This window comes from Oncorhynchus clarkii, chromosome 12, assembly GCF_045791955.1.
Source record: "Oncorhynchus clarkii lewisi isolate Uvic-CL-2024 chromosome 12, UVic_Ocla_1.0, whole genome shotgun sequence".
NCBI lineage: Eukaryota > Metazoa > Chordata > Actinopteri > Salmoniformes > Salmonidae > Oncorhynchus > Oncorhynchus clarkii.
The window spans coordinates 9,638,942-9,662,379 of NC_092158.1; the positions used below are offsets into that span (position 1 = coordinate 9,638,942).

Here is a 23,438-nt window from a genome sequence, read left to right on the forward strand (position 1 = left end):
GCCGGAGGAAACACCGTGCACCTGGCCACCTTGGTTAGCGTACACTGCGCCCAGCCCGCCACAGGAGTCGCTGGTGCGCGATGAGACAAGGACACCCCTACCGACCAAGCCCTCCCTAACCCGGGCGACGCTAGGCCAATTGTGCGTCGCCCCACGGACCTCCCGGTCGCGGCCGGTTACGACAGAGCCTGGGCGCGAACCCAGGGACTCTGATGGCACAGTTGGCGCTGCAGTACAGCGCCCTTAACCACTGCGCCACCCGGGAGGCAGAATAGTCACTTTTAGATATATCTTAGGTAGCAGATGTAACCGATGTGAAATGGCTAGCTAGTTAGCGGTGCGCGCTAATACCGTTTCAATCGGTAACGTCTCTGAGACCTTGAAGTAGTCGTTCCCCTTTGCTCTGCAAGGGCTGTGGAGCGATGGGTAACGATGCTTCGTGGGAGGCAGTTGTTGATGTGTGCAGAGGGTCCCTGATTCGAGCCCAGGTAGGGGCGAGGAGAGGGACAGAAGCTACACTGTTACACTGGCAATACTGACAAATTTGCACATCTAATTGCACATTTTTCAGTAATTTTCCATTAGTAACTAACTGTTTTAATGTATTATTCATGTAAAATTTAATTTGTAAAAAATGAATGTGTTTTAAGGGTACGTAAAGTCTGCCAAACTTCACAGAATTTGATAAGGCTCTGAGTTACGTAATTAGAAACAGCCTGGGCAGTGGGAACCTCTTCACATGATTTAGGTGGTGTTGCTTCGTATCCTTTTGTACTTTCTCTCTCTTCCAACCCTAAACCCTAACCCTAAACCCTAACCATAAACCCTAACCCTAAACCCTAACCCTAAACCCAAACCCTAACCCAAACCCTAACCCTAACCCTAACCCTAACCCTAACCCTAACCCTAAACCCTAACCCTAACCCTAAACCCTAAACCCTAACCCTAAACCCTAACCCTAACCCTAAACCTAACCCAAACCCTAACCCTAACCCTAACCCTAAACCCTAAACCCTAAACTCTCCATCTCCCTCTTCATTTAACTTATCGTTCGGCTATTTTCAGAGTAACGTCTTCTTCTGCATTTGAAGAAGCGTTGGTGAAACTCTTGATTCAACACAAGGTGAGTTGGCAGTGGGTAGCAGGACGATGAACAGGCGTTTTAAAGTCTACCCACCCGGTGCTGAGAAAGTATGCTACTAGCACAATCTGCTGAACTTATTCTACCTCTGTCAGGTGATTGTGAAGCGGACAAACAAGCCAAGTGGGTTTCTAAAGCAGCGTAATGAGCATTTGGGTTTGATTGCGTCCCAAACGGCACCCTGTTCCCTATTCAGCCCTTAGGCCCTGGTCAAAAGTAGAACACTACATTGGGAATGGGGTGCCGTTTGGAACGCGGTCTTAGACTCTAGACATGCTGAATTAGCTGCTGGAGAGGAGGAGGAGAGGAGAGGAGAGGAGAGGAGAGGAGAGGAGAGGAGAGGAGAGGAGAGGTATTGAATGGTAATGTGAATTGAATGGTAATGTATTTGAATGGTAAGGTAACATGAATGGTAACAGCAGTTAGCCTAAATGTGTTTTTACAAATGAACTCTTTAGTATTAGGTCAAGAGATGAAAGTCTGCTTAGTTTAGCTTTACTTGAAGTTAATGTGTGTTGAGAGCCAGGAAGATTAGAATCTGCTCTGCCCCTCTGCTTAACCTACAGGCTCTCCCCTCTTCTTAACACAGGCTCTCCCCTCTGCTTAACACAGGCTACAGGCTCTCCCCTCTGCTTAACATAGGCTACAGGCTCTCCCCTCTGCTTAACACAGGCTACAGGCTCTCCCCTCTGCTTAACACAGGCTCTCCCCTCTGCTTAACACAGGCTACAGGCTCTCCTCTCTGCTTAACATAGGCTACAGGCTCTCCCCTCTGCTTAACATAGGCTACAGGCTCTCCCCTCTGCTTAACACAGGCTCTCCCCTCTGCTTAACACAGGCTCTCCCCTCTGCTTAACACAGGCTCTCCCCTCTGCTTAACACAGGCTACAGGCTCTCCCCTCTGCTTAACACAGGCTCTCCCCTCTGCTTAACACAGGCTACAGGCTCTCCCCTCTGCTTAACACAGGCTACAGACTCTCCCCTCTGCTTAACACAGGTTAAAGGCTCTGCCCCTCTGCTTAACATAGGCAACAGTGCCACGACCAGCAGCAGCTGGGTCAGATAAGGGTATTGAGTTTGGGTTAGGGTCATGAGGGAGAGGGGGGGGGGGTAAAGCATCTGTGGACATGCTGTCATACAGGGTCACAGTGTCATGAGGTGGTCTGAGCCCTTTGTCTCAGACCATGTGCACTGTGAGTGAGCACTACAGGCCTACTGTACCATCTGTACCCACTGCCCAGACAGAGCCCCTGCCTGCCCTGCCAGACGAGAGCATTAAGATCAGCACTGGACAGCTACTTGGCATGACTGAGAGCTTTATGCTGAAGTGAATGGATGAAAAATTAAACTAGGCTACTGTATGTGTTAATGCAATAACTACTGTAGAAAATATACAGACCTGGGGAGAGTCTTAGCTAGTTTGTGTGTGTGTGTGTGTGTGTGTGTGTGTGTGTGTGTGTGTGTGTGTGTGTGTGTGTGTGTGTGTGTGTGTGTGTGTGTGTGTGTGTGTGTGTGTGTGTGTGTGTGTGTGTGTGAGTACGTTCTGCAGCGCATTGCAATGTGTTAGCATAGCAGCTGTCAGTAGCTGTCAGGGCTAGAAAACATTACTGATCCCTTAGAGGGGACCAATGGGAGCGCTGTCATTGGGCCTGATGACTCCCTACTCCCAGCTGCCTGACACACGGACCACACTGCTTTGGTTTGCAAGACACAGCTCTCATTCAAGGGTTTGTCTTTATTTTTTTTACTATTTTCTACATTGTAGAATAATAAGGAAGACATCAAAGCTATGAAATAACACATATGGAATCATGTTGTAACCAAAAAAGTGCAAAACATCAAAATATATTTTATATTTGAGATTCTTCAAAGTGGCAACCCTTTGCCGTGATGACATCTTTTCATGCTCTTGGCATTCTCTCAACCAGCTTCATGAGGTAGTCACCTGGAATTAATTTCAATTAACAGGTGTGCCTTGTTAAAAGTACATTTGTGGAATTGTCTTCCTTCCTTTGAGCCAATCAGTTGTGTTGTGATGAGGTAGGAGTGGTATACAAAAGATAGCCCTATTTGGTTAAAGACAAAGTCCATATTATGGCAAGAACAGATCAAATAAGTAAAGAATAATGACAGTCCATCATAATTTTAAGACATGAAGGTCAGTCAATACAGAACATTTCAAGAACTTTGAAAGTTTCTTGAAGTGCAGTCGCAAAAACCATCAAGCACTAAGATGAAACTCCCTCTCATGAGGACCACCCCAGGAAAGGAAGACCCAGAGTTACCTCTGCTGCAGAGGATCAGTTCATTAGAGTTAACTGTCTCTCATGAGGACCACCCCAGGAAAGGAAGACCCAGAGTTACCTCTGCTGCAGAGGATAAGTTCATTGGAGTTAACTGTCTCTCATGAGGACCACCCCAGGAAAGGAAGACCCGGAGTTACCTCTGCTGCAGAGGATGAGTTCATTAGAGTTAATTGCACCTCAGAATTTGCAGCCCTAATAAATGCTTTACAGAGTTCAAGTAACAGACACATCTCAACATCAAATGTTCAGAGGAGACTGTGTGAATCAGGCCTTCATGGTCAAATTGCTGCAAAGAAACCACTACTAAAGGACACCAATAAGAAGAAGAGACTTGCTTGGGCCAAGAAACATGAGCAATGTGCATTAGACCGGTGGAAATCTGTCCGTGTCCTTGTGAGACAGAGAGTAGGTGAACGGATAATCTCCACATGTGTGGTTCCCACCGTGAAGCATGGAGGAGGAGGTGTGATGGTGTTTTGCTGGTTTTATTGAACCTTTATTTAACTAGGCAAGTCAGTTAAGAACATATTCTTATTTACAACAACAGCCTAGGAACAGTGGGTTAACTGTCTTTTTCGGGGTAGAACAACATATTTTTACCTTGTCTGCTCAGGGATTCGATCTAGCAACCTTTCGGTTACTGGCCCAATGCTCTAACCACTGACAGTGGAGACATTGTCAGTGATTCATTTAGAATTCAAGGCACACTTAACCAGCATGGCTACCACACCATTCTGCAGCGATACGCCATCCCATCTGGTTTGCGCTTAGTGGGACTATCATTTGTTTTTAAACAGGACAATGAGAGCTATTTGACCAAGAAGGAGAGTGATGGAGTGCTGCATCAGATGATCTGGCCTCCACAATCACCGACCTCAACCCAATTGAGATGGTTTGAGATGAATTGGGCCACAGAGTGAAAGAAAAGCAGCCAATAAGTGCTTAGCATATGTGGGAGCTCCTTCAAGACGGTTGCAAAAGCATTTCAGGTGAAGCTGGTTGAGAGAATGCCAAGAGTGTGCAAAGCTGTCATCAAGGCAAAGGGTGGCTATTTGAAGAATCTCAAATATATTTTGATTTGTTTAACACTTTTTTGGTTACTGCATGATTCCATATGTGTTATTTCATAGTGTTGATGTCTTCACTATTATTCTACAATGTAGAAAATAGTAAAAGAAAAACCCTTGATTGAGAGGTGTGTCCAAACTTTTGACTGGTACTGTATGTCTATAATTGACACATTTACCTCTCTCTCTCTCTCGCTCTCTCTCTCTCTCTCTCTCTCTCTCTCTTATCTCTTTCTATAATCTCTGTCTCTATCTAATCTCTCTCTCTTTATCTCTATCTCTGTCTCTAATCTCTATTTATCTAATCTCTGTCTCTCTTTATCTATCTCTCCAATCTCTGTCTCTCTTTTTCTCCATCTCTCTCTGTAATCTCTCTCTGTAATCTCTCTCTATAATCTCTTTCTCTCTTTATCTCTCTCTCTAATCTCATGTCGCTATCTCTCTCTCTAATCTCTTTCTCTCTTTATCTCTCTCTCTAATCTCTGTCTATTTATCTCTCTCTCTAATCTCTGACTATCTAATCTCTCTCTCTAATCTCTGTCTCTTTATCTCCCTCTCTAATCTCTCTCTCTCTCTAATCTCTGTCTCTCTTTATCTCTCTCTCTAATATCTGTCTCTATCTCTCTCTCTCTAATCTCTGTCTCTTTATCTCTCTCTCTCAGGGATGGTGGTGGTATTCCCCAGTAGTTTACAGTCACATTTGTCCTGTATGGTGGAAGGTGAATGGTTTTCCTCCATTGTATCTCTATCATAGTAAAAAAATATGCACAGTTGTGAGGACAGACATTATGAACATTTTGAGTACCAGATTAAAAGTGTTAAATGTGTGACGACCCCCTCTATCCTCCGTCTTCGGCTAGTACTCTCCTGATCCCATCTTCATCACACACTGAGGTGAGGTGTGTTGTATTCATTATGGTGGTATAATTACATCACATTGGTGCAAATTAATTGGTTAATTGCACTTTTTTTTGCTGCTATGACCCAGCAGGTGCATAATAAAAACAGTGCAGGGATCACATGGGGATCCTTGTGTTCATAATACGTGATTGACAGGAAACCTCAGACACCTCCGCAAGAGAGAGAGAGAGAGAGAGAGAGGTATTATTCAAATTACCATTCCTTAATTTCATGCCACGTTTTCAGATGTTTTTTGGAGGAGGAGGAGGAGGGGGAGGAGAAGGGAGAGGAAGAGGAGGAGGGGGAGGGGGAGGAGGGTGGGAGGAGGAGGAGGAGGGGAGGAGGAGGAGGAGGAGGAGGAGGGGGGACGTCATGTCCAGAGGGCTTTGGATGATAAATGAGAGAATTGAGTTGTTTGAGTTCCTCTTAATATGGTAAATAGAGGAGCTCTTCTACCTACAGTAGGTGATGTAGGGGAGCTCCTCTAGCTACAGTAGATGATGTAGGGGAGCCCCTCTACCTACAGTAGATGATGTAGGGGAGCTCCTCTACCTACAGTAGATGATGTAGGGGAGCTCCTCTACCTACAGTAGATGATGTAGGGGAGCTCCTCTACCTACAGTAGATGATGTAGGGGAGCTCCTCTAGATACAGGAGATGATGTAGGGGAGCTCCTCTACCTACAGTAGATGATGGAGGGGAGCTCCTCTACCTACAGTAGATGATGTAGGGGAGCTCCTCTAGCTAGGTGATATAGGATAGCTCCTCTACCTACAGTAGATGATGTAGGAGAGCTCTTCTACCTACAGTAGATGATGTAGGGGAGCTCCTCTACCTACAGTAGATGATGTAGGGGAGCTCCTCTACCTACAGTAGATGATGTAGGGGAGCTCCTCTACCTACAGTAGATGATGTAGGGGAGCTCCTCTACCTACAGTAGATGATGTAGGGGAGCTCCTCTACCTACAGTAGATGATGTAGGGGAGCTCCTCTACCTACAGTAGATGATGTAGGGGAGCTCCTCTAGCTAGGTGATATAGGATAGCTCCTCTAGCTACAATAGATGATGTAGGAGAGCGGCAGAGGGCTTTGGATGATAAATGAGAGAATTGAGTTGTTTGAGTTCCTCTTAATAGGGTAAATAGAGGAGCTCTTCTACCTACAGTAGATGATGTAGGGGAGCTCCTCTACCTACAGTAGATGATGTAGGAGAGCTCCTCTAGCTAGGTGATATAGGATAGCTCCTCTAGCTAGGTGATATAGGGGAGCTAATCTAGCTAGGTGATATAGCGGAGCTCATCTAGCTAGGTGATATAGGAGAGCCACTCTAGCTAAGTGATATAAGAGAGCCACTCTTGCTAGGTGATATAGGAGAGCCACTCTTGCTAGGTGAAATAGGAGAGCACCTCTAGCTAGGTGATATAGGAGAGTTCCTCTAGCTAGGTGATATAGGAGAGCCCCTCTAGCTAGGTGATATAGGAGAGCCCCTCTAGCTAGGTGATATAGAAGAGTTCCTCTAGCTAGATGATATAGGAGAGTCCTTCTAGCTAGGTGATAGTGGAGAGTTCCTCTAGCTAGGTGATATAAGATAGCCTCTCTTGCTAGGTGATATAGGAGAGCCCCTCTAGCTTGGGGATATAGGAGAGCCCCTCTAGCTAGGTGATATAGAAGAGTTCCTCTAGCTAGATGATATAGGGGAGTCCTTCTAGCTAGGTGATAGTGGAGAGTTCCTCTAGCTAGATGATATAGGAGAGTCCTTCTAGCTAGGTGATAGTGGAGAGTTCCTCTAGCTAGGTGATAGTGGAGAGTTCCTCTAGCTAGGTGATATAGGAGAGTTATTCTAGCTAGGTGATATAGGAGAGTTCCTCTAGCTAGGTGATATAGGAGAGTTATTCTAGCTAGGTGATATAGGAGAGTTCCTCTAGCTAGGTGATATAGGAGAGTTATTCTAGCTAGGTGATATAGGATAGTTCCTCTAGCTAGGTGATATAGGAGAGTTATTATAGCTAGGTGATATAGGAGAGGTCCTCTAGCTAGGTGATATAGGAGAGTTCCTCTAAATATTTTTCATGGAGGAATCAGGGAACTTGATCTTTATCTCCAACTCCAGAAATCCCACTATTAAGAGAACTCCTTGAAATCTGATTGTAATAAGTTGTTATTTTTTGCTAAAGCAAACATTCTTTGTATAAAAAAAAATCATATTGATGCTGGAATTAATGAGTGGATGAATGGATGAATGGATAGAGCACATTCACATTTCTAGCAGTTTTTATTCCCTCACATCAAAGCATCCCCAAGATAATATTTGAGCTTCCTTCTCTTTAATCTGAGTAATATCAGGATCGTCATGATCAACGTATGTTTAAATAACACTGAAGCAATATTATTCTGTCATCATTAAACATTGATAAAGACTTTGGATTCCTGAGTCATCTCACCATGCACTAAATATAATATGGCCGAGCTGCAGCCTCACCTATTATAGTCGACTATTCCAAGAAGAGATCCCTGATTGGAAAAAATCTGTTATATGTCTTTACAGTGCCTTGCGAAAGTATTCGGCCCCCTTGAACATTGCGACCTTTTGCCACATTTCAGGCTTCAAACATAAAGATATAAAACTGTATTTTTTTTTGAAGAATCAACAACAAGTGGGACACAATCATGAAGTGGAACGACATTTATTGTATATTTCAAACTTTTTTAACAAATCAAAAACTGAAAAATTGGGCATGCAAAATTATTCAGCCCCTTTACTTTCAGTGCAGCAAACTCTCTCCAGAAGTTCAGTGAGGATCTCTGAATGATCCAATGTTGACCTAAATGACTAATGATGATAAATACAATCCACCTGTGTGTAATCAAGTCTCCGTATAAATGCACCTGCACTGTGATAGTCTCAGAGGTACGTTAAAAGCGCAGAGAGCATCATGAAGAACAAGTAACACACCAGGCAGGTCCGAGATACTGTTGTGAAGAAGTTTAAAGCCGGATTTGGATACAAAAAGATTTCCCAAGCTTTAAACATCCCAAGGAGCACTGTGCAAGCGATAATATTGAAATGGAAGGAGTATCAGACCACTGCAAATCTACCAAGACCTGGCCGTCCCTCTAAACTTTCAGCTCATACAAGGAGAAGACTGATCAGAGATGCAGCCAAGAGGCCCATGATCACTCTGGATGAACTGCAGAGATCTACAGCTGAGGTGGGAGACTCTGTCCATAGGACAACAATCAGTCGTATATTGCACAAATCTGGCCTTTATGGAAGAGTGGCAAGAAGAAAGCCATTTCTTAAAGATATCCATAAAAAGTGGCGTTTAAAGTTTGCCACAAGCCACCTGGGAGACACACCAAACATGTGGAAGAAGGTGCTCTGGTCAGATGAAACCAAAATTGAACTTTTTGGCAACAATGCAAAACGTTATGTTTGGCGTAAAAGCAACACAGCTCATCACACTGAACACACCATCCCCACTGTCAAACATGGTGGTGGCAGCATCATGGTTTGGGCCTGCTTTTCTTCAGCAGGGACAGGGAAGATGGTTAAAATTGATGGGAAGATGGATGGAGCCAAATACAGGACCATTCTGGAAGAAAACCTGATGGAGTGCAAAAGACCTGAGACTGGGACGGAGATTTGTCTTCCAACAAGACAATGATCCAAAACATAAAGCAAAATCTACAATGGAATGGTTCAAAAATAAACATATCCAGGTGTTAGAATGGCCAAGTCAAAGTCCAGACCTGAATCCAATCGAGAATCTGTGGAAAGAACTGAAAACTGCTGTTCACAAATGCTCTCCATCCAACCTCACTGAGCTTGAGCTGTTTTGCAAGGAGGAATGGGAAAAAATTTCAGTCTCTCGATGTGCAAAACTGATAGACATACCCCAAGCGACTTACAGCTGTAATCGCAGCAAAAGGTGGCGCTACAAAGTATTAACTTAAGGGGGCTGAATAATTTTGCACGCCCAATTTTTCAGTTTTTGATTTGTTAAAAAAGTTTGAAATATCCAATAAATGTCGTTCCACTTCATGATTGTGTCCCACTTGTTGTTGATTCTTCACAAAAAAATACAGTTTTATATCTTTATGTTTGAAGCCTGAAATGTGGCAAAAGGTCGCAAAGTTCAAGGGGGCCGAATACTTTCGCAAGGCACTGTATCTACTATAATCATTATCTCGAATGTAATAGCAAATTGCTGCTAAGTAATCGGACCATTGCCACTCTGGTGTTGTAATCTCAGTCTACTGTACCTCACTGTTGTTATACCAATGTGTTAGTGCCTCACTGTTGCTATGCCAATGTGTTAGTACCTCACTGTTGCTATGCCAATGTGTTAGTACCTCACTGTTGCTATGCCAATGTGTTAGTACCTCACTGTTGCTATGCCAATGTGTTAGTACCTCACTGTTGCTATGCCAATGTGTTAGTACCTCACTGTTGCTATGCCAATGTGTTAGTACCTCACTGTTGCTATGCCAATGTGTTAGTACCTCACTGTTGCTATGCCAATGTGTTAGTACCTCACTGTTGCTATGCCAATGTGTTAGTACCTCACTGTTGCTATGCCGATGTGTTAGTACCTCACTGTTGCTATACCAATGTGTTAGTACCTCACTGTTGCTATGCCAATGTGTTAGTACCTCACTGTTGCTATGCCAATGTGTTAGTACCTCACTGTTGCTATGCCAATGTGTTAGTACCTCACTGTTGCTATGCCAATGTGTTAGTATCTCACTGTTGCTATGCCAATGTGTTAGTACCTCACTGTTGCTATGCCAATGTGTTAGTATCTCACTGTTGCTATGCCAATGTGTTAGTACCTCACTGTTGCTATGCCAATGTGTTAGTACCTCACTGTTGCTATACCAATGTGTTAGTACCTCACTGTTGCTATGCCAATGTGTTAGTACCTCACTGTTGCTATGCCAATGTGTTAGTATCTCACTGTTGCTATGCCAATGTGTTAGTACCTCACTGTTGCTATGCCAATGTGTTAGTACCTCACTGTTGCTATGCCAATGTGTTAGTACCTCACTGTTGCTATACCAATGTGTTAGTACCTCACTGTTGCTATACTAATGTGTTGGTACCTCACTGTTGCTATGCCAATGTGTTAGTACCTCACTGTTGCTATACCAATGTGTTAGTACCTCACTGTTGCTATGCCAATGTGTTAGTACCTCACTGTTGCTATGCCAATGTGTTAGTACCTCACTGTTGCTATACCAATGTGTTAGTACCTCACTGTTGCTATGCCAATGTGTTAGTACCTCACTGTTGCTATACCAATGTGTTAGTACCTCACTGTTGCTATACTAATGTGTTGGTACCTCACTGTTGCTATGCCAATGTGTTAGTACCTCACTGTTGCTATGCCAATGTGTTAGTATCTCACTGTTGCTATGCCAATGTGTTAGTACCTCACTGTTGCTATGCCAATGTGTTAGTACCTCACTGTTGCTATACCAATGTGTTAGTACCTCACTGTTGCTATGCCAATGTGTTAGTACCTCACTGTTGCTATGCCAATGTGTTAGTACCTCACTGTTGCTATGCCAATGTGTTAGTACCTCACTGTTGCTATGCCAATGCGTTAGTACCTCACTGTTGCTATGCCAATGTGTTAGTACCTCACTGTTGCTATGCCAATGTGTTAGTACCTCACTGTTGCTATGCCAATGTGTTAGTACCTCACTGTTGCTATGCCAATGTGTTAGTACCTCACTGTTGCTATGCCAATGTGTTAGTACCTCACTGTTGCTATGCCAATGTGTTAGTACCTCACTGTTGCTATGCCAATGTGTTAGTACCTCACTGTTGCTATGCCAATGTGTTAGGTCGTTTAGTGGGCCTCCAGATACTTTAGTCCTCTTTTCTTTTTGTCTTTCTTTCTAGTCAGAATACGAACCAATAATGACCACTACCTGACAATGTCTCAATTAATTTGTAGCGTACACACAGATGCTTTATGTCAGTGTCATTATAATGTGACCTGCTGCAGAGACTATTAGTGATGGACATTGGAACGTAGCCAGTATATGGCCTTACATTAAGTGGAATGCTAGTGTCTGCTGTGGATATATGAACAGAGACCGTCCTTTATTAACAGAGACCTATTAACCAGAAGAGGAGGGTGTCCATCCTTTATTAACAGAGACCTAGTAACCAGAAGAGGAGGGTGTCCATCCTTTATTAACAGAGACCTAGTAACCAGAAGAAGAGGGTGTCCTTCCTTTATTTACAGAGACCTATTAACCAGAAGAGGAGGGTGTCCATCCTTTATTAACAGAGACCTAGTAACCAGAAGAGGAGGGTGTCCTTCCTTTATTAACAGAGACCTAGTAACCAGAAGAGGAGGGTGTCCATCCTTTATTAACAGAGACCTAGTAACCAGAAGAGGAGGGTGTCCTTCCTTTATTAACAGAGACCTAGTAACCAGAAGAGGAGGGTGTCCATCCTTTATTAACAGAGACCTAGTAACCAAAAGAGGAGGGTGTCCATCCTTTATTAACAGAGACCTAGTAACCAGAAGAGGAGGGTGTCCATCCTTTATTAACAGAGACCTAGTAACCAGAAGAGGAGGGTGTCCTTCCTTTATTAACAGAGACCTAGTAACCAGAAGAAGAGGGTGTCCATCCTTTATTAACAGAGACCTAGTAACCAGAAGAGGAGGGTGTCCTTCCTTTATTAACAGAGACCTAGTAACCAGAAGAGGAGGGTGTCCATCCTTTATTAACAGAGACCTAGTAACCAGAAGAGGAGGGTGTCCATCCTTTATTAACAGAGACCTAGTAACCAGAAGAGGAGGGTGTCCATCCTTTATTAACAGAGACCTAGTAACCAGAAGAGGAGGGTGTCCATCCTTTATTAACAGAGACCTAGTAACCAGAAGAGGAGGGTGTCCTTCCTTTATTAACAGAGACCTAGTAACCAGAAGAGGAGGGTGTCCATCCTTTATTAACAGAGACCTAGTAACCAGAAGAGGAGGGTGTCCATCCTTTATTAACAGAGACCTAGTAACCAGAAGAGGAGGGTGTCCATCCTTTATTAACAGAGACCTAGTAACCAGAAGAGGAGGGTGTCCATCCTTTATTAACAGAGACCTAGTAACCAGAAGAGGAGGGTGTCCATCCTTTATTAACAGAGACCTAGTAACCAGAAGAGGAGGGTGTCCATCCTTTATTAACAGAGGCCTAGTAACCAGAAGAGGAGGGTGTCCATCCTTTATTTACAGAGACCTAGTAACCAGAAGAGGAGGGTGTCCATCTTTTATTAAGGATGATTTGTCTCCAGGGGCATCGGTGACACCTCTTTCAATATAGGACTGAGCCACAGTCAAGGCTCAAGATTCTGTACGCCCCACCACTATTACAGAAACATTAATTCTGGATCCTGTCTCTGCTTCGGAGCGAGACTGTGGTGTGGTATGACCTGGGTTCAAATACTATCTAAAATCTTTCAAATGTTTTTAGTGTTTAGTTAAGTCTGCCTGGAGTGCCACATGGACGGGGTTTGTGACTATTCTATATGTTCCATTGCGCCAGGTAAGCTTAATCAAGTCCAGATTAAGTACAGTATCTGAAATGTTTTCAAATAGTATTTGAACCCAGGTCTGAGTGTGTTATCATCTTTGCTGAGGCGGCAGGCGAACAGCTTGTCATCCATCTTACTCAGTGATATCTGTCCCCTCCATCTACCCTTCTCTTCAGTCTTCACTTGCTCGTCTTCTCCGCAGCCACAGTTCCTGCTTTTGTGTCTATTCTACCTCTTTGCGTGTGTTCTGTTTACACCATACATTCACTTATCCACGTATCATGTTGGCTATCAATACCTTGTATCTCTGACTGCAGATACATTTAGCAATGCTTTTGTCGTAACCTATGATGCCACAGTTTTATCCAGTTCAGTGAGTGCTCGAGCCTTGTCCAGGAAAGCCCAGTGGCCTAACTACCGTTTCCATGAAGGCCCAGTGGCCTAGCTACCATTTCCAGGAAGGCCCAGTGGCCTAGCTACCATGTCCAGGAAGGCCCAGTGACCTAGCTACCGTTTCCAGGAAGAAAGTGGCCTAGCTACCGTTTCCAGGAAAGCCCAGTGGCCTAGCTACCGTTTCCAGGAAGGCTCAAGTGGCCTAGCTTCCTTTTCCAGGAAGGCCTAGTGGCCTAGCTACCGCTTCCAAGAAGGCCCAGTGGCCTAGCTACCGTTTCCAGGAAGGCCCAGTGGTCTAGCTACCGTTTCCAGGAAGGCCCAAGTGGTCTAGCTACCGTTTCCAGGAAGGCCCAGTGGCCTAGCTACCGTTTCCAGGAAGGCTCAAGTGGCCTAGCTTCCTTTTCCAGGAAGGCCTAGTGGCCTAGCTACCGCTTCCAAGAAGGCCCAGTGGCCTAGCTACCGTTTCCAGGTAGGCCCAAGTGGCCTAGCTACCTTTTCCAGGAAGGCCCAGTGGTCTAGCTACCGTTTCCAGGAAGGCCCAAGTGGCCTAGCTACCTTTTCCAGGAAGGCCCAGTGGCCTAGCTACTGTTTCCAGGAAGGCCCAGTGGCCTAGCTACCGTTTCCAGGAAGGCCCAAGTGGCCTAGCTTCCTTTTCCAGGAAGGCCTAGTGGCCTAGCTACCGTTTCCAGGAAGGCCCAGTGGCCTAGCTACCGTTTCCAGGAAGGCCCAGTGGTCTAGCTACCGTTTCCAGGAAGGCCCAAGTGGTCTAGCTACCGTTTCCAGGAAGGCCCAGTGGCCTAGCTACCGTTTCCAGGAAGGCCCAGTGGTCTAGCTACCATTTCCAGGAAGGCCCAGTGGCCTGTATGAAATCTGAGAAATGGTATTATTTACATTGCCATAGTCTGTACACTATGTCGATGGCCACTGTAGTTAGTGTAACAGGAACACATATTTTTCATTGATTCAGGCTACCTTTATTCAAGTTATATACAGTAGATAGGTTCAAGTATCCTGTCTGAGTAACTGTCAATGATGAGAAATAGCACATTTGCAAGGTGGGACTCTCAATGACAAATTCTCAATCGGTTTAGCTTTTATCAGAACTGTGGATGATAAGAGCCCCCCCCCCCTCTCTCTCTCTCTCTCTGTATCTATGTCTCTATCTCTCTCACTCTCTCTCTCTCTCCCTGTCTCTCTCTGTATCTATGTATCTATGTCTCTCTCTCTCTCTCTCTATTTTACTGCCTCTTTTTTGTCTCTCTTAATCTCAGTATTTGTTTTGTATCTGTCTATGTGATTCTGGTACCAGTGAATGTCTCCCAAGACTACCTTGTACAGCATTAGTGTAAACATGATTCAGACAGAGGTGGTTGTTTGAGCTGTTTGAATTTTTCCAGTTATAGTTTTTCCCAATTGTGTACACTCTAAAACTGGCCCATGAGGCACAATGACCCAAACCTGTAACTCATTTAGTAGAACTATACACCAAATCTGCAAGACTACTGGCACATGACTTGCTTTACACTCAGATTGTACAAACATTTGGCAAAACACAACACACAATTCTTCAACTTTGGCACAACCTTCCCAACTAAAATGTATTGTGTGCAAATGAAAAGCATCACTGTTCAAAAAGCTAAGATCGATTACCAATTGATCACTTTCTATCTTCAAACACTAATAATAATGTTCACTTTGCAATCAGACCTTTGGTATGGATAAAAAGGCCACAGGTGAGTGCACAGGTGAGTGCACAGGTGAGTGCACAGGTGAGTGCACAGGTGAGTGCACAGGTGAGTGCACAGGTGAGTGCACAGGTGAGTGAAAGTAAACTTGGCAGAGAGGGGTGGAAGTGGAGATGGAGGTGAGGTGGAGGTAGAGGTTGAGTTGGACCAAGAACAAGGAATTTCTGTAATCTCTGATGAAATTCAAGAGACTATGGTGGAACATGTGGTCAACCATGATTTGACCTTTCGAGAGGCTGTTCAGAGAGTGCTGCCCAATCTAAGCCACCCTACCGTAGCATCCTTCATCCGGACGTTCCAAAATGAGAATAGGTATGTACTGAAAATCTACTACTTTTACTACTTGAGAGTAGAACAACATGAAGCACAATAAAAACTGTAGATTCCAATAGGAACTGTAAGTGGAAGTAAAAGTAAATGGTTCATGTATTACTGTATATATGAAATTGGGAGCTATATGACTTTGCAACATGTTTATCTTGTATACTGTATTACTGTAGTGTTTACTGTACTGTGTGCTATTTCGTTTTTATAGAACTGAAAGACGACCACCACGTACGTGGTGATAGAACGCGTCTGTTTACCAGACAAACAGGAAGCGGCCATTATCCAAACGGTAGTTGAAAATAATGCCATAAGACTGTGGAAAATCCAACAACATATGATTGGAAACCCTTCCATAGTGAGCCTATCAACCACAGCCCCTCATCCTTAACAAACACCATCTCCCACAACATCATAGTGAGCTTATCAACCACAGCCCCTCATCCGTAACAAACACCATCTTCCACAACATCATAGTGACTTATCAACCACAGCCCTGCATCCTTAACAAACACCATCTTCCACAACATCATAGTGAGCTTATCAACCCCAGCCCCTCATCCTTAACAAACACCATCTCCCACAACATCATAGTGAGCTTATCAACCCCAGCCCCTCATCCTTAACAAACACCATCTCCCACAACATCATAGTGAGCTTATCAACCCCAGCCCCTCATCCTTAACAAACACCATCTCCCACAACATCACAGTGAGCTTATCAACCACAGCCCCTCATCCTTAACAAACACCATCTCCCACAACATCACAGTGAGCTTATCAACCACAGCCCCTCATCCTTAACAAACACCATCTCCCACAACATCACAGTGAGCTTATCAACCCCAGCCCCTCATCCTTAAAAAAACAACATCTCCAGATGAAGCACATCTACAGAGTCCCATTTGAAAGGAATCACCAAAGAGTGAAGGATAAACAGTAGGAATATGTGCAAGTAAGTCACGTTCTAGCATTCCATTCTAGAAACATTAGAGACTCATTGATGTTGCCAGTGAACTTTACTATACAGCAATTACAGTATTTACTGTCATTTCAGAGAATCATGGAGTTGGATGCCCGTCCCTCAGGAAGTCATACTCATAGATGACCATTGTGACTGTCATTGTGACTGCCATTGTGACTGTCATTGTGACTACCATTGTGACAGTCATTGTGACTGCCATTGTGACTGCCATTGTGACAGTCATTGTGACTGCCATTGTGACAGTCATTGTGACTGCCATTGTGACAGTCATTGTGACTGCCATTGTGACAGTCATTGTGACTACCATTGTGACAGTCATTGTGACTACCATTGTGACAGTCATTGTGACTACCATTGTGACAGTCATTGTGACAGTCATTGTGACTACCATTGTGACTGTCATTGTGACTACCATTGTGACAGTCATTGTGACTACCATTGTGACAGTCATTGTGACTGCCATTGTGACTGCCATTGTGACAGTCATTGTGACTGCCATTGTGACAGTCATTGTGACTGCCATTGTGACAGTCATTGTGACTGTCATTGTGACAGTCATTGTGACTACCATTGTGACAGTCATTGTGACTACCATTGTGACAGTCATTGTGACAGTCATTGTGACTACCATTGTGACTGTCATTGTGACTACCATTGTGACTACCATTGTGACAGTCATTGTGACTACCATTGTGACAGTCATTGTGACAGTCATTGTGACAACCATTGTGACTACCATTGTGACAGTCATTGTGACTACCATTGTGACTGCCATTGTGACTACCATTGTGACAGTCATTGTGACTACCATTGTGACTACCATTGTGACAGTCATTGTGACTACCATTGTGACAGTCATTGTGACTACCATTGTGACAGTCATTGTGACTACCATTGTGACAGTCATTGCCATCAGAGTTTTAATTTCCTATGTCTACAGATGGCTGTGATTGTGCATCTGGAGATCTACCTGCGCTGCGGTATGTCAATGTCAATGTTGACCGAGATGAAAAACAAATACTGTTGGGTGATAATAGGATGCCAGGTTAAATACACTGTTTGGACATGTTAATTCCTCTCATTCAGGCAATGTGCAATTTCTAACCCACTGCACGTTGTGAAATGGCTTGTGTGCTCTGTGTCACATCTACAACAACAATAGTAAAGTCCTCCTCCCCACACCTGAACACAGATATCCAGTGTCCAAAGCACAGGACTTCAGAGCATTGTATTGTATTGTATGTTGTGTGTTGTGTTGTATTGTATTGTGTTGTGTTGTATAGTATTGTGTTGTATTATATTGTATTGTATTATATTGTGTTGTATGTTGTGTTGTATTGTATTGTGTTGTGTTGTATTATATTGTGTTGTATAGTATTGTGTTGTATTATATTGTGTTGTATAGTATTGTGTTGTATTATATTGTGTTGTATAGTATTGTGTTGTATTATATTGTGTTGTATAGTATTGTGTTGTATTATATTGTGTTGTATAGTATTGTGTTGTATTATATTGTGTTGTATTATATTGTGTTGTATTGTGTTGTAATGTATTATATTGTGTTGTGTTATATTGTGTTGTGTTATATTGTGTTGTAATGTATTATATTGTGTTGTGTTATATTGTGTTGTAATGTATTATATTGTGTTGTGTTATATTGTGTTGTATAGTATTGTGTTGTATTATATTGTGTTGTATTATATTGTGTTGTATTGTGTTGTAATGTATTATATTGTGTTGTGTTATATTGTGTTGTGTTATATTGTGTTGTATTATATTGTGTTGTAGTGTATTAAATAGTATTGTGTTGTGTTGTGTTATATTGTGTTGTGTTATATTGTGTTGTATTATATTGTGTTGTATTATATTGTGTTGTAGTGTATTAAATAGTATTGTGTTGTGTTGTGTTATATTGTGTTGTGTTATATTGTGTTGTGTTATATTGTGTTGTGTTATATTGTGTTGTATTGTGTTGTAATGTATTAAATAGTATTGGGTTGTGTTATATTGTGTTGTGTTATATTGTGTTGTGTTATATTGTGTTGTATTGTGTTGTAATGTATTAAATAGTATTGTGTTGTGTTATATTGTGTTGTGTTATATTGTGTTGTGTTATATTGTGTTGTGTTATATTGTGTTGTGTTATATTGTGTTGTATTATATTGTGTTGTAGTGTATTATATAGTATTGTGTTGTGTTATATTGTGTTGTATTGTGTTGTAATGTATTAAATAGTATTGTGTTGTGTTATATTGTGTTGTAATGTATTATATAGTATTGTGTTGTGTTATATTGTGTTGTGTTATATTGTGTTGTATTATATTGTGTTGTATTATATTGTGTTGTAGTGTATTAAATAGTATTGTGTTGTGTTGTGTTATATTGTGTTGTGTTATATTGTGTTGTGTTATATTGTGTTGTGTTATATTGTGTTGTATTGTGTTGTAATGTATTAAATAGTATTGTGTTGTGTTATATTGTGTTGTGTTATATTGTGTTGTGTTATATTGTGTTGTATTGTGTTGTAATGTATTAAATAGTATTGTGTTGTGTTATATTGTGTTGTGTTATATTGTGTTGTGTTATATTGTGTTGTGTTATATTGTGTTGTGTTATATTGTGTTGTGTTATATTGTGTTGTAGTGTATTATATAGTATTGTGTTGTGTTATATTGTGTTGTATTGTGTTGTAATGTATTAAATAGTATTGTGTTGTGTTATATTGTGTTGTAATGTATTATATAGTATTGTGTTGTGTTATATTGTGTTGTGTTATATTGTGTTGTATTATATTGTGTTGTATTATATTGTGTTGTAGTGTATTAAATAGTATTGTGTTGTGTTGTGTTATATTGTGTTGTGTTATATTGTGTTGTGTTATATTGTGTTGTGTTATATTGTGTTGTGTTATATTGTGTTGTATTGTGTTGTAATGTATTAAATAGTATTGTGTTGTGTTATATTGTGTTGTGTTATATTGTGTTGTGTTATATTGTGTTGTGTTATATTGTGTTGTGTTATATTGTGTTGTGTTATATTGTGTTGTAATGTATTATATAGTATTGTGTTGTGTTATATTGTGTTGTGTTATATTGTGTTGTGTTATATTGTGTTGTATTATATTGTGTTGTGTTATATTGTGTTGTAATGTATTATATAGTATTGTGTTGTGTTATATTGTGTTGTGTTATATTGTGTTGTGTTATATTGTGTTGTATTATATTGTGTTGTGTTATACTGTGTTGTAATGTATTATATAGTATTGTGTTGTGTTATATTGTGTTGTGTTATATTGTGTTGTGTTATATTGTGTTGTAGTGTATTATATAGTATTGTGTTGTGTTATATTGTGTTGTATTGTATTGTGTTGTGTTATATTGTGTTGTGATGTACTTCATGGAACAATACTTGCCCAGGAAAACCGTTTCATTACTTGTGATTCATAGATATAGAATGACTCTCTTTGCGTAATCTATTCATTCATAAATGTCATCCTATTTCCATGGTGTGACTCCTGCTGAAAGAACATGGCTTTCAGGGGCTGACCCAGATACTGTATAGGAGGGACAGAGACATGGTCATCTCTTTCTCACTGTATAAGAGAGACAGAGTCATTGGAGAGTCATCCCTTTCTCATCCCTTAATTCTTACCTCGCCTCCCTTCTCCTATCCCTCCCACTCCCCATCTCCCTTACCCTTACCCTCTCCCTAACAATCCCCTCTCTCTCTCCCCCTCCCACTATCCCAACTCCCTCCTCTCTCTCCCCCTCCCACTATCCCAACTCCCTCCTCTCTCTTCCTGTCCCACTATCCCAACTCCCCCTCTCTCTTCCCCTCCCACTATCCCAACTCCCCCTCTCTCTTCCCCTCCCACTATCCCAACTCCCCCTCTCTCTTCCCCTTTCACTACTGAGAATGACAACCCTCACTATTGAGAATGACAACCCTCACTATTGAGAATGACACTGAGTAATATTCGAGCATCTTCCATTTTTTAATTGGTTGGTGCTGTCTGAATGTTTCATAATGTCTGAAATATAAAGAACCTTTTCTGGAATAGTTTTCTGAATGTATATAAAAAAAAAAAAGAAGTCTTACGCTGTCTGCTTGTGTTCCAAATTGTACCCTATTCCCTATCTGGTGCACTACTTTAGACTAGGGCCCATAGGACTCTGGTCAAAAGTAGTGCACTATGTAGGGAATAGGGTGCCATTTGGGACTTAGTTCTTGGTTTCCGCACAGGGGGTGAGGTGGGGGAGACAAATACGCCTACAGCATATACCAGGAAGCAGTCAACATATTAGCATATTGTCTGACTCCTGAATGTCACCATCTAGCTATTCTTAGAAGGCTTTTCATGTCTTTTCATGCTTTTCATGTAATACAAAGGAACCCTTTGTATTACATGAAATACATTTGAATCCCACTGCACTCCACTGTGGATTAAAAAACTATACCCATCAAACTGTATCTCATCAGGCCCTCAGACTGTATTTCATCAGGCCCTCAGACTGTATCTCATCAGGCCCTCAAACTGTATTTCATCAGGCCCTCAAACTGTATCTCATCAGGCCCTCAAACTGTATTTCATCAGGCCCTCAAACTGTATTTCATCAGGCCCTCAAACTGTATTTCATCAGGCCCTCAAACTGTATTTCATCAGGCCCTCAAACTGTATTTCATCAGGCCATCTCAGATTGTTTTCTGACTGCTCATGTCTCCTGTACAGTAGTCGTGATCCATTATACTAGATTAAGATATAGGAGTGATCCAGACATTTATTCATTTTTTTTTGTCTTGCTGCCAGACATCAAATTGTACTCTTGAGAGCCCTAGAACTGCTGGGGCCAAGTCTTTCTTGTCTAAATATTTGTATACTGTGCATTGTCTTTATTTCTGAAGAGTTTCTACAATATATTTCAGTACTCGGCATCTGAGCCGGAGCTCATCTCATATGTATTCAGATCTTAAGTTATGTATTTACCACAGTGTGAAATATTGAACCTGTCTGTTTTTGAGTGTAGTACTGCTGCACTTTATTTTCATTGCCCATTGGTGGAGGTAGTGAGGTAGTGGGTTGGGACAAGGACAGGTCTGGAGCTGCTTGGCTTTCTGTTACAGTTTTCTTCTGGTAAAGCGTGGTTATCTTTAGACATCTTTAATAAAATATGAAAAATGAACAATATACAAAACAAGAACCGTGAAAAACTGAAACAGCCCTATCTGGTGCAACAAAGACAGAGACAGGAAACAATCACCCACGAAATACCTAAAGAATATGGCTGCCTAAATATGGTTCCCAATCAGAGACAACAATAAACACCTGCCTCTGATTGAGAACCACTCCAGGTAACCATTAGACTTTCCTAGACTACTTCACTAACCACAATCCCATAACCTACAAAAAAACCCTAGACAAAACACACCACATAAATACCCATGTCACACCCTGGCCTGACCAAAATAATAAAGAAAACACAAAATACTAAGACCAGGGCGTGACACTTTCTTGGGGGTCTGATGGTCTGTTAAAGGGTTCATTGTGGTGATCAATCAATGAATGTTCACAAACCTCAGGGACTGAGGTGTAAGCTACGTCAGTCAGTCAATTAGGAAGTTTTTGAGGTCATCTTGGCGCAGCTGTAGTCTTTACTTTTTTGGAAGGCTCAGTATCTACTATACGACCCAGACAAGCTCCACCACATTCCCACAGAAACCTTAGGTAGCAACCACTCTCTGATCTCTAACCTCTGACCTCTGGACTCAAACCTCTGACCTCTAGCCTCTAAACTCTAAACTCTAACCTATCTATAGTAGATGGCTGTACAGCTAAAACAGATCTGTGACCAGCGGTCTAAATATTCAGTCTCTAGACAGGCTATCCTCTCCCTTGCAACCTCTGTTCCAGGTTCTTCCTGTAAGGATGTGTTCTCAGACAACCTACCCAGTAGTGAATAAAGAAATAAACCTCCAATCTCCATCCTCTAACCTCTAGCCTCCAATCTCTAGAGAGCTAGCCCTATAAACTCTAACTTCTCATTTCTAGACTCTAATGTCTAACCTCTAGCCTCTAAACTCTAGCCTCTCAACTCTAGCCTCTCAACTCTAGCCTCTAGAGAGCTAGCCCTATAACCTCTAACTTCTAATTTCTAGACTCTAACCTCTAATTTCTAACCTCTCATTTCTAGCCTCTAAACTCTAGCCTCTTCCCTCTCTCTGTTTGTGTCTTGCAGGTATTTATGAGGAGGGATTTCTTCTATTACTGCAGTGAACCTGTCCTGGATGTGAAAATAGCCTTTTGTCAGGTGTGTGTTCCTTACAGGTAAACTAAGGTACAGTATTCATACACTTCCATTTCCCCTTCATTAGCTCTGTCTGTTCTGTGTCTAAGATGAAGACCGTTCTGGTAGCCTGCCCCAAGCCTGTACTTTATGTGTCGTAGCTTGTCCGGGTTGGGCTCAATTCCATTTCAATTTAATCAATTCAGGAAGTAAACTGCCATTCCAATTCCAAATTTCTTCTTAAATTGACTGAATTTAAATGGAAATGACCCCAACCCTGAGTTAGGTACAGCATTTACAGAATGGGACAAGGCTTCCTCAATGATGCTATTGAATACAAACCAGCTAAGTGAACGACAGAAACGAAAATGCACATGATTGATACTGATTACCGGATTAACTACGTATACTTGTGATTCTAACCTGTGGCGTCAATTGCTTCCAGCTGTGTGAAATACTAATCATATTGGCCCTTTGGTAAACATATTACACCTCACAGTGTTTTTGTTTTTATTGGCCTAATTGTTTACTGCATCACTCCCTGATCACGAAAATATAAAGGAAATATCAATTAGATCATCTATAATTAGAGCTAAGATGCTCCAGTCTATTATAGGGAAGAATGGAAGAATGGATAGTTGGATGGCAGGATGGATGGAAGGAAGGAAGGAAGGAAGGAAGGAAGGAAGGAAGGAAGGAAGGAAGGAAGGAAGGAAGGAAGGAAGGAAGGAAGGAAGGATGGATGGATGGA

The 23,438-nt window shown here is 42.1% G+C and overlaps 1 protein-coding gene across 8 annotated transcripts in view; it reads left to right on the top strand.

Annotated features, from left to right (window-relative positions):
* LOC139422693 (mitogen-activated protein kinase 10) overlaps nucleotides 1–23,438 on the top strand; it is a 119,772-nt gene that overhangs the window by 15,835 nt on the left and 80,499 nt on the right. For 5 of the 8 annotated variants that reach the window (XM_071173911.1, XM_071173910.1, XM_071173912.1 and 2 more), the window contains exon 2: nucleotides 22,640–22,711. The exons of 1 other annotated variant lie outside the window; for it this stretch is intronic. In XM_071173911.1, coding sequence (XP_071030012.1) covers nucleotides 22,640–22,711 — 72 coding nt within the window. Of the gene's footprint in view, nucleotides 1–22,639; nucleotides 22,739–23,438 lie in introns of all 8 variants that reach the window. 2 more of the 8 variants (XM_071173914.1, XM_071173915.1) reach the window with 2 other exon arrangements.